This window comes from Phacochoerus africanus, chromosome 2, assembly GCF_016906955.1.
Source record: "Phacochoerus africanus isolate WHEZ1 chromosome 2, ROS_Pafr_v1, whole genome shotgun sequence".
Lineage (NCBI taxonomy): Eukaryota > Metazoa > Chordata > Mammalia > Artiodactyla > Suidae > Phacochoerus > Phacochoerus africanus.
The window spans coordinates 94,131,341-94,143,805 of record NC_062545.1 but is presented as its reverse complement, the minus strand read 5'-3'; the positions used below and the strand labels follow the sequence as shown (position 1 = coordinate 94,143,805).

Here is a 12,465-nt window from a genome sequence, read left to right as displayed (position 1 = left end):
CAGTCACAAAAATTCTTGTTTGAGCATATACTTTACTTCTTGGAGTAGGAAAAATTTAAATTATTAATAAACTACAAAGACCTAAATTTCCAATGTGTCTTTTTCATGTAGAAATTGGTAACAGTAGACACCAAGACATTAGACAAATGGAAAACACAGGAAGAATATTACTTGAAACTAAATTATTGTAAAACATATGGTGGAGGTCCATACTATGGAATTCTACCAGAATGATTCAAAAACACTGGTAATATCTACCCTAAAAGAGAAAGACAGAGTTGAGTAAGCCTCTAAAGATTTTCTCTCATGGAACATGCATTATCTGTTCGAATTTTCCCCAAAACTTTCTGTTTCAATATGTCAATATCCTCCCAAAATGTTATTAAAAGAAGAGAATAGATACATTACTAGGTATTAAAAGATAAGGTACACATGCCTTTCTTACCTGTGGATATAAGAGTGTCTTCTCCAGGACCACAAAGGTCAAATTTCAGCCAATGCTGTAGAATTTATACTCAGGCTAATGACATTAGCATTTATCTTGGGAAAATCCCCAACGGTTTCAAGAAACAATTAGAAATGCAATCCCAGTGGAGAATATTCATACTGGGAAAAATACTAATTGGTAACGCTGTACCTTCTCAAATCAAGATTTTGTTTTGTTCTATTTTTCAGTCAATGGTTCATCAAAGTTCAAACTGTTTGTCTGCTATGAGGACTTGGGCAATACTTTGGGCAATATTCAAAGCCAAATATAAAATACTCTGAGGACACGACTTCTTATGAAACTAAATTCAAGTAAATTCAAGGTGTCATCATTTCAACGTCTCTAATATTTCCTATATTGTACTTAACAAACTCACACAAAAACTATACTCAATGCAAACTTCCATGCTTTTTAATCTTGAAAATACACGGATGAAAAATATATCCTTTCTATCAAGGAGTTTGTTCTTTGATGAGTTGCTTATGTTTGCAAATAAATTGTATTAGGTATAAATGGTTTGTTTTCAGAAGAAAAACACATGGAATATGACAGGTAGAAGAGACTGATAACTAGCAACAACAATGGCAGCGCCTGGCATAGACAATTATCAACAAGTATATGTAAATATAAGAATGACTTAACAACTTAATAACCTATTTAATTAATTGTTTCTATCATGCTTCCCATGGTTGGATAACTTCCGTAAAAGTGAGTCCAAATTTGAACTCAGAACATTCTTTCTTCAAAATGTAATTGAGGAAAATATTCCCTGCAAATAGTATTTGATATTCCCAATAATTCCATGAGATGGGCATCAGTCATCATGCTTTCCCTGTCAATTATGAGAATCTGTTGACCATCCAATAAATAAGGAGTCCATTTTCTGGCATCAGTTCCTCTGATTGCTTCTCCCATTTGTTAAGCTCAAGCCACATGGCCTTTCTTTTTGTTGACCCATCCCTGAAACTTTGTTCTTACTATTGATTCTCTTGGTTACAATTCCAAGTGATTTGCTTATGTTTGCCTTCTTCTGATCATTTAGGCTTCAAAAGTCGCCTCCTCCAGCAGTCCTTTCCTATCAATGGCATCCGCAACTCAGGCATATGCCTCTGTCAAGTCATCATCTTTTATGTTGCCTTGGTCCATTGCACCTACCAGTATCTGAAATATTTTATTATCTTCTCATTTTGATGTCTTGCTATCTAACTCTCCATTCCACTCTAGAATATAATGAAGGACTTTTTTTCTGTCTTATTTATTGCCAAATCTCCAGTTTGTAATATATTGCACTGTAATCAACTTAGGTTGAATGAATGAAACATTTTAAACAAATAGTAGAAATCACTACCTCAAGATAGCCGCTCTGCAAGAGACCCAGACAACAACCCTTGGAGAATCCAACAGGAGGATAGAGGGTCTCCAGGAATGAAATGTGTCAATTATAGATCATGTATCAGGTTTACCTCTGCAGAGGTGCTTTAGAGTTCTGCAGAAACTTGGGGAAAAGTAGGTACCAAAAAAAGGCAAAAAATAAGACAAGTATTAACTCTACAAAAATCAGATAATGGTGCAAGAAGAGAGCTGCATTCCCAGGATTACTCATAGTGTTACTAACACTCACAGAGATTTCACAGTGTTTTTCAGGTACTACTGATTTCATACTCATTGTAATTTTAACAAGAAATATTGATTAAAGAAAAATTCAAATGTGATCATATTGTGAAAATGAGAAGAGATAATTCTGGTATAGGGATGCAGGGATTGGTAAAGAATGCTAATACCTTATCAAAAATAAACTGATGTCAATCAATCATGTCCATGACTGAAAAATCAATAAATAGACATATAAGTGTATAATTCAAAAGGGATTAATTACCAAAGGAAATAACAAAAAAGTGTTATCTATGGGGAAATTGAGGTGGGAAAGAATGATACAAGAGTTTATATAAAGTGTTCCTTGTGGCTCAGCAAAAACGAATCCCATTAGTATCCCTGAGGATACAGGCTTGACCCCAGGCCTCACTCACTGGGTTAAGGATCTGGTGTTGCTGTGAGCTGTGGTGTAGGTCATAGACGCAGAGCTCAGATCTGGAATTTTGGTGGCTGTGGTGTAGGCCGAAAGCTACAGCTCCAATTCGACCCCTAGCCTGGGAACTTCCATGTGCCACAGGTGTGGCCCTAAAAAAAAAAAAAAAAAAAAAGAAAAGAAAAAGTTTATATGTCTTATGCTATTATTTGACTTTTAAAACAATATTTATATCTTAGTAATTCTAAGTAGTAATTAGAATAAGAAATTTCAGCTAAACTCATGCATATGTGTAAAAACGTAGAAATAAAAGACTAGTAGAACATAAAACATCAAATGTGATTCCTTTGAAGTCCATGGTATTTAATTTCTATATTATATGCATCTGCATGATTGAATGTTGTGAAATTAATATTATTTCAGTAAGAAGAGGCTACATCCGACCCTGGAGTTAAGCAACTAAACATATTGTAGTAGTTTATAAAACAAAGGGCATTTGTCATCTATTCTACATTTCTATTGTGAGATGGCTGGGGGCTCTGTTCCATATATTCACTCAAGAACCCATGCTTAAATCTTGAATCTTTATGGTCACCATGGAAGAAAAAATAAATAAATAAAGTCATCTGCTGTGAATTCCTTCATCTGAAATGAAATGTTCGACTGAGAAGGGACACAGGAATTTGAATTTAACTCATTTTCCACAAGTAACTACATACTTCCACCTAAAATAAAGGGGGAAGAAATGCAATGGAATCATGTCCACAAAAGGCAAATAAATTAAAATAACTAGTTAGCAAGATAAATGACAAATGCAAACATGAAATTTTGTAAGCAAATTTTTATTTTTGTTTGTATTTTTTTTAAAAAATCATTAAAGGTTCAAGAAATGTAGTGCCCCCATTGGAGTTCCACATTTCTCATTTCGTGATCAATTCTATGGAGAAATTTATGGGAAAAAATCTAGAAAACAATTAGGGACCAAAATAACAGTGATATATTTTAAGAAAAAAAATTTTTTTTTCCTTAACAGCTCTTTGGTTAATGCTTCCTTCACATCTTTGCTTCTAAGGCTATAAATCATGGGGTTCCGCATGGGAATTACTGTAGAATAAAACACAGCCATCATTTTCCCCTGCTCCACGGACTCCTCTGAAGGAGGCCTGAGGTACATGAAGAAAAGGGCTACATAGAATACGGTGACAGCTGTCAGATGGGAGCCACAGGTAGAGAGAGCTTTGTGCCTGCCTTCTGTGGAATGGACCCTCAGGATAGCAGGAAATATGTAGATGTAGGAAATGAGGATGATAAGGAGAGAATAGGTGAAATTAAAACCAGCCACCACAAACATTGGCAACTCTTTGTTGTAGGTGTCTGAACAAGCCAGCTTAATCAGCGGTGGGTCAGCACAATAGAAGTGGTTAATTTCATTGGGGCCACAGAAGACTAGGCTATAGGTCCACATGGTCTCCATCAGGCCAGTCAGTGCTCCATACACATAAGGCACCATGACGAGGGACGTGCACACACCCTTGGACATCCTGCTGCCATAAAGCAGAGGGTTGCAGATGGCCATGTACCGATCAAAGGCCATCACAGCCAGGATGTAGATGTCCACGTGGACCAAGGCAATAAAAAAGTAGCACTGCACCAGACAAGCAGGATAGGAAATGGTTTTCCTCTCTGCTAAGAAGATCCCCAGCATCTTGGGGGTCACGTTGGAAGAGAAGCACAGGTCCACAAAGGATAAGTGGCTGAGGAAAAAGTACATGGGTGTGTGCAGGCGGACATTGACCCGGATGAGGACAATCATGCCAAGATTCCCTGCCACAGTGACCATGTAAATGCCCAGAAACAGCGCAAAGAAGAGGACCTGCAATTCCAGGCGGCTGGTAAGTCCCAGGAGAATGAATTCAGCCACCGAGTTGAAGTTTCTTCTCATAACTTCTTCCATGGAAAATGAGAACTTAGGGTCAACACGGAAAATTCTTTAAATGGAAAGAATTCATATTATCTTAGGGATATTGTTGATGTTTAATTCCCTTCTGTAGTTTTTCCTTTCCTTTCCTATGAGGGTTTTGTCCAGGGAGACACCAGAAATAGTGGTTGAATTAAAAAATAAAATAATTTAACTTTAGCAAATGCTTAAACCAGGAGTTTCCACCACAATGCAGTGGGTTAAGAATCCAACTGCAGTGGCTGGGGTCACTGGGGAGGCCGAGATATGATCCCCTCCCAGCAGTGGACTAAAGGATCTGAAATATGTCAAAGCTGTGACTTAGATTCAATCCTTGGCCCTGGAACTTCTGTATGCTTCAGGTTTAGCCATACAATTAAAAAAATACACTTAAACTGACTCTGGGTGTCTGTTACTACTCAGCTTCAAATATTCTTTTTGCTAACCATTCTCTTATTTCTCTATTTATAGTTTGGTTTATGTCACTACATTTCTTACCATCTACATTTTTACTTTATTTTCCTCATTTCACTTAACCTTATGTCATTTTTTTCCTTCTAGATTTTGCCACTCAGTGCCAATAATCAGATAGGTACTTACCACTTAACTAAATGATTTGCTTGCTGGAAGTTACGAATCATGTACCAAATATTCTCTTTATGGCAACAATTATTTCTTCCAGGAAATGCCAGATAAAATCATCTAGGTTCTTTGTAAAAACTCACTAAGTGATAAGATACATTTTAATTCATCTTCATAAAATACAAAAGGTCACTATTTTCTATTTTAATATGACTAGAGACCATTTGGGGGAAAATGAAAGAAAAGATAAATCTTTGAAAAGCCACAGTTGCAAATCTTTTATCATGATTGGGACTGCATGTAACGGACGGGAACTTTCAAAAAGTCTTTTATCATCTTTCCAGTTAATTCAATAAACTTTGGTAAAAATAATTTTTCCATCCCTGGACCTGAATTAGACAACAGTAATTACTTAGTCCAGCATGCTGTCTAAGACTGTAAAAACAGATTAAAATCACACACACTAGGATTTGATGAGAGTCTGAGCTAGAAGCTATGCCCAACCCTCCTATTCATATTAGCATTCACTTCTTGGATCTAGTTCCAAATAGGTGAGGGGGGAGCAAGGATATATAAGAGTTTTGCAACAAAGGGCAAGTAGTAGGGACAAAAGATTACTGGCAATGAAAGAGAACAAGATAGCTCAAGTTAAGGAATTTATCATTTTTCTAGGTCTGTAAAGGTGCAAGTATCTGAGGTCACTGAAATTATTCCTTTGGTATGCACCTCAGCTATCCAGGGCCAGTATTCTGTTTTCACATCCTGAATTTCCTCAGGGCTCACTTTCAGGAGTGGCTGCAGTCTGATGGCTGCTAGATGGCAGATACTCTGTTTCCTTCCTGAGTTCCCTTGAGGCTCACCATGGTAGGTGGCTGCAATCACTGAGGACTGTGACATCCTTTATTTACTGATCTGGCAGGCAATATTTTACCTCTGACATTGATTCTTATAAAATCATGGCAGTATGGAACTGATAAACCTGCTGAGAATTCCATATAAATGAGAATTGAACTTCTAATTTGTTTAACTGTTTTCTTTGCTTCTTGCAGGAGTGGAAAGTGTTATTCAACTAATGCAAACCTTTAAAATCAGTGTCCAAGACTCCCATAAGCCTGACTGCTATATAACATAAAACTACATCGTGATAATAATTAGTTAAAATTTAATTAAGCTTTCAGGTTTTATGCCCAAGTATCACGCTATAATTTAAAAGCGGTGACAATAATGCTTAGATAACCCAGCTATAAGGCTCTTAAAACCTTGCAAAATTGCCATAAGCCTCTTTTCTATCCATTCCATGATATTTGAAAATCCAAAATGCACACAATACACATATACACAGCAATTCTATGGAATGCATGTGAAATATAATATTTTTTGGAAAAAGAATAAAAAGTAAAATTTAAACGATCGTCACATTTATTCTCTAAATTCCTGCCTTGCACCCTAACAGAGAATTTTTCCACGGATTATTTTATAGTATTTAATTCACAGCTTTGTAACACATCTCTGGTTTCTCTTGTCTCCCCCATACTATTTCTCACCTCTTTTCTTTTCTGGAATGTCTCACAAACTCCAAATTTTCCTTTCCATATTTAAGAGTTCACCTTTGGCTTCTGCTTGTGCATGAATTTCCGTGCAAGTAGGAAGGAGGATGTCTCACTAATTTTTTCTCATCTCCTACTAGAGAAAACATTGAAAGATCATGTTGTACCCTTCTGTGCATTTATGTCCTATTCTTACATCCCACCTTTCTTAAAAATGGTCTGCCATCTGGGGTTCCTGTTGTGGTGCAGGAGAAGCAAATCTGACTAGCATCCATGAGGAAGTGGGTTCAATTCCTGGCCTCACTGTGTGGGTCAGGGATCCTGCATTGCTATCGCTGTGGTTTAGGCCAGTTGCTGTAGCTCTGATTTGACTCCTAGCCTGGGAATTTCCATATACCATAGGTGCAGCCCTTAAAAATAAAAAAAAAAGTTCTACCACCTGTGACAATCTATATGGGAAAAGAATCTGAAAGAGAATATGAATGGTTGAATCATTTGTTGAATTATTCGTCGTAAAACAAATTTATCATAGCCTTATAAATAAACTGTACTTCAATAAAACTTGTAAAATGGTCTACCAAGGTATCTTTGTGCTTTCCAAAATTAATATATATCCATTTGGAACTGGGAAGATTCAATTTGAAAAATCACAACTATGATTGGATCTAGGCAGATTTATTTTGAAAAATCACAACTATGTTATGTATTAGTTTTATAATTGTAGAGAACTGAACTTTTATGAGCAATGTTCTCACCTTGAGAATATTGTTCCAGAGATTTTCTCTGAGGACTTAAAAAATTATAATGTATGTAAGTATCTGACCTTGTGTGAGTCACATAAAACCATGATTTTTTTTTTAGTTTCTACTTCCCCATGTTTAATATTTAGACAAAAAAAATCAGATTTCATCATTGGTATTTCCCAGATAATTAACCCTAATATTTTCTATGCAGTCTTTTAACTATTTCTAACCATGTACTTATTCCTATCAGAGAAGAAATTAGAATCTAAAAAAGACTGTATATATTTATATGTATAACTGATTCACTTTTCTGTACACCTGAAACTAACACAAAATTGGAAGTCAACTACACTCCAATAACATTTTAAAACAAATGAAATTGGATTTCAAGTATAATAGTAATATTTGGGCTAGTTCCTAATATACACAATATAGACACCCTAAAATGATGTGGGAAAAACAATGGGCTTTCCAAAATTATAAGTGAGGGAAATGGTTGCTTGTATGTATAAGGTTGATTCCTTTTCCCTGTAGCATTCTTTTTTTTCAAGTCAGGATTAGGCAATCAATTCTTATAATTAAAAGTTCCTTGAAGATAGTTCAGGAATTTTGAATGTGGAAACTAGGACTAGCTTAAGCATCTCTTCTGCATGTTCTTCCTCACCTTTCTTGGTGGTGACCTTGCCTACTGCTTGCCATGCATTGTTGGGTACCATGCTCCCTCAGTACTGCCATCACTAAGAAGAAAGAGCTGCATAAAAGAGTAAGTTAGTTATTCATTTTACTTGGTCACCAATTCAGCAAGGGCTTATTTTACCACATGGATTAATTGCAGTGATCATACATTCATTTGAAAGAAAACAATATTTTGGTCTCCCTTTTCCTGATTTTTTAAAAAAAATATATGTATGTTCTTCTAAATACATATATATATATATATATATATATATATATATATATATACACACATATATATATATATATATATACACATTTTTAAGAAAAAGACAAGACCACAGGCAAACAATATCAATTTGAGACACATTAGAAACTCATTTTAAAAACTCAAGAGTTCCTGGGTGGCACAGAATTTAAGGATCAGGCATTGTCTCTGTGGCTTGCATTACTGCTGAGGTGTGGGTTCGATCCCCAACCCAGCACAGTGGGAGTGGGTTAAGAATCCTGTTTTGCTGCAGCTGTGGCTCAGATTTGACCCCTTGCCCCAAAACTTCCTTATGCAGCAAGTGTGGCAAAAAAACAAAACAAAGCAAAACCTCAAGCCCATTGTACAGCTGAAGATACTGAGCTTAAAGAGAATAAGCAATTTTCTCAAATTCAAAGATCTAAGTGGACTGACTTGCTGAGATGAGAATGCACATCTGACTACAAATCTCTTGTTTTTAGTCATGAACATTTATAGATTCCCTCAGATTTCATCTCATTTCACCGAAGGATTAATCTACTACCATGAATCAAAAAATCCCCATGCTTTCAAGGTTTAGGGAAGCAATTTCAAATGCATTCATTACAACATTTAGTGTGAGAGAGAACTAAGAAAAGTGGACTTAATTACACTTTAACGATTCTTTTTCTAGAGTCCAGTCCATTAGTTTAAGGGAAGTTACCCTATGTCAGCTTCTTCAACTTTCAAATGTTAAATATGTATATACTAGGTGTCATTTCCAAATCCAAATATTTTACCCTTCATATTTCTTAATATTTAAGAAAATCAAATACGTATCTTGAGACTTTTTTGGGGACTCTCACTGATAAGAACTTTTTTTTTTTCCTTAGAGGTTAGTGGTGCCAACTTAAAAATAAAATATGCACAAGCTAAAATTTGACAGTTAAGTTTTATTGGAGCCAAAATGAGAACTGTAGCCTGGGAGGCAGCATTTCAGATACCTCTGAAAAACTGCTCCAAAGAGGTAAGGGGGAAGGTCAGTATATATGTGATTTTGGTGAAGGGAAATGTACGTGCACTCAAGCACACAAATTGTTTGCTGAGAAGTTTGCTGCTAGTTTCTTAAAGGTTACTTCTAGTCACAAGGAGCAGATGCCACCATGAAGGATTTTGGTGCTTTTCTAGATAGAAGGAAATGCAAGAATTTGGCTCATAATTTTTTTTTCCAGAAAATAATTTACTATCTAAGACATGTTCTGCCAGTTTTCCCGCAGCATGGGGTGCCTCCCTCTTGATCTTCACCCTGAGCTTCTTTCAGGGGGTGTTGAGGGTCAGCAAGTACAGTGGCTCATGATTAAATCCATGTAGAGGCAGATGGTGAGTGCCCATCTCTAGTTTACAGTGGAACTAAGCTTCTGCTCAGCAACTGGGGGGATAAGTGTGCTTCATAAACATGTATGTTAGGACCTTGATAACAGCAGGAAGTGGGCAGAAGGACCCTAAATCTGTAAAGAAGTGGGAAACTAAAAAGACAGCAAAGATAAGAACAGATAAATAAGTAACCAATACTTATGGTTTTTTTTGTTTGTTTGTTTGTTTGTTTTAATAAAGTTAATCCCAAGGTGGAAGCAAAGAATTCAAAATCTTGGCAAGAAATGAAATTGGCCTGGGAAGGAGATGGTCATTTGCCAGATTAATAATGGAGACCATTCATTCATACCGTCACTATCTACCTTGGTCAAAAGAAATCTATGCTCTTTACAGAATTCTTGTGTCGACTAAAAAAATATAACGTGAACTTTGAGAGTTAAGTTTTATTTGGGGTGAAATTAGGACCTAAGCTCCAGAGACAGCATCTTAGGTAGCCCTGAGAAACCACTTCAAGGAGGCAAGGAGGGAAGCTAGGATATATGAATTTTGGCAAAAAATGGGAGGTAGTAGGAACACAAAATTTATAGAGAACCAGACTTACAGAAGATTTACAGGAAACCATTTCTATTGGAAGACTGGGATTACTGAAATCACTCCTTTGATATACTTTCCTCAGTTCCGTCAGGGCTCATTGGCCCACCCTTGGAGGTGGCTGTTCTCACAGGTGACCACGACATCTTTTGTTCAGGCCACTAACTACAGCCCAGGAAGATATAAGTCACAAAGGTGAAGGGGGTGGTGCATGCAGCCATGCACACATTTTACAGGTGTTCTCTGCTGGCCTCATGTAGGTCACCACAAGTCACAGATATTAATCATCATTGATGGACCCTAGTGTTTCTCTGGATATGAGGAGGTGTAAGAATTGGGCTCATAAAATATTCTCCTGAAAATATCCAACTACCTGAAAGCCCATTCTTCCAGCTTCTCAGAGCACAGAGTACCTCTCTCCTGGTCTCCACCCTTATCTCCACTTAGGGGGTTCTGTGGGTTGGCAGCTGCATGGCTCATGTTCTAGTCCACATAGTGGCTGATGCAAGTTCACACTTGTCTCTCAGAAACCTGAAGAATGAGGACAAAATCTTGTGCCTCCATGTCACTACTCAGAAAGTATTGATGGTTTCTGTAGATACCAAATTTAGTCTAAATATCGTAGCAAACATCCCCATCGCTCTTCTTCATGTGACCCTGTTTACAATTTAGCCTCAATTTGTCTGAAATTCTTATCCATGATTAGTGTTCCAAGCAAGGCCAAGATATCCTTTTATTAGTTGCCTCTTTCTTTAGGAAATGCCTTTGCATCTATCTTCTACCTTTTGAAATTCTATTCAATTCCAAAGCCTAGCTCTACCCTAAAAGCCTTGAAATCCAGTAGGATGCTAAGGGGCATTCCCTGGGCCAGCTCATCCCTTATATCCTCTACTTTCTCTTCTCTCTGAAGTATCTAGATAATAGTATCTGGTGCTCATTTCCTGAGTTGTTTTACTATGTCAACTCCCTACCCCCAACCAAATGGAAGAGGTTAGCTACTTGACAACCATGGGCACAGAGCTCCCAGGTTTCCTGGAGTTTAAGGACTGATCACATTAATCCCTGTGACTTAGCCCTCTTACCTCATCATCAGCCAATCAGAAAGTATGCACTAGCTGGTCACTTACCCTGTGACTACACTCCCTCACCTGGCTTTTAATAATGCTTTGCAATTTTGGGAGTTCCTGTCATGGCTCAGTGGTTAACAAATCCCACTAGGAACCATAAGGTTGTGGGTTCGATCCCTGGCCTTGCTCAGTGGGTTAAGGATCCAGTGTTGCCCTGAGCTGTGGTGTAGTTCACAGACTCAGCTCGGATTCCACATTGCTGTGGCTCTGGCATTGGCTGGCAGCTACAGCTCCGATTCAACCCCTATACTGGGACCCTCCATATGCTGTGGAAGTGGCCCTAGAAAAGACAAAAAAAAAAAAGACCAAATAAATGCTTTACAATTTAGATTCTAGGAGTGTGGGATATTTTGGGGGCATGAGCCACCTGTCTCCTTGCATAGACTGCCACTCGGCTTCAAACTCTGATGTTTCAGTTTCCTCGGCCTCACTCATGTGTCAGGCACATGAACTTGTGCTAAGAGCCTTAGTCAAAATTAATTATTTTCTTTCTCTGTGCTCACAAAATAATTGTTTAATATATCAACTGTTTCGCTTATCTTAGAAAGTCTCATGGTAAGATAGTTGTGGAAATTTTTCCATCAATAAACATTACACTTCATAAGCAGGGAGTGTATATTTAATCATTTTTAAAACTTTTAGTAGTTTGTTTTTGATAAACTTTAATAATTTTGTGTTGAGCTGAGTTAAATTAATGTGTGGCCACAAAGATATTAATATATTAAGATACTTTAATTATTTAAGGTGTGAAATAAGAGGGAACCTGTGGTCAATATAATCTTGCCCAGGTGAAATGGACTTTCATAAAGGTCATTAAGCAGAGGAAGTTTTCTAGGAAAAATACATTTTATTACAATAGTTCTCTCAACCCAAACTATCAAAAGAAACAATAATTTAAATAAATTGAAATTCCCAAGCCAATGGCTACTTTTACATACATTCTGACTCTCTAAGCTCATTCATCAGATCATCACATTATGAGTATATAATTTTGGGCTTCATACTTCTAGTGTCAGTCATAAATATCAATGACATTAAGGGTCACCTGTATTTCTGCATCTATGTTTGGGTGGCGAGATTTAACCTCTCCAACCCCTTCTCATAATCCTCATCTCCTACATCTTCATTCT

At 37.0% G+C, this 12,465-nt stretch overlaps 1 protein-coding gene and 1 pseudogene across 1 annotated transcript; one reads left to right on the top strand and one right to left on the bottom strand.

The window, feature by feature from the left end:
- Positions 1-12,465, top strand: part of LOC125120710 (olfactory receptor 5M11-like) — a 49,966-nt pseudogene that overhangs the window by 37,233 nt on the left and 268 nt on the right.
- On the bottom strand, positions 3,463-4,458 carry LOC125121440 (olfactory receptor 5M8-like). Its single transcript, XM_047769663.1, has one exon. The coding sequence runs from the start codon at positions 4,453-4,455 to the stop codon at positions 3,463-3,465; it is 993 nt and encodes a 330-aa protein (XP_047625619.1). The 5' UTR covers positions 4,456-4,458.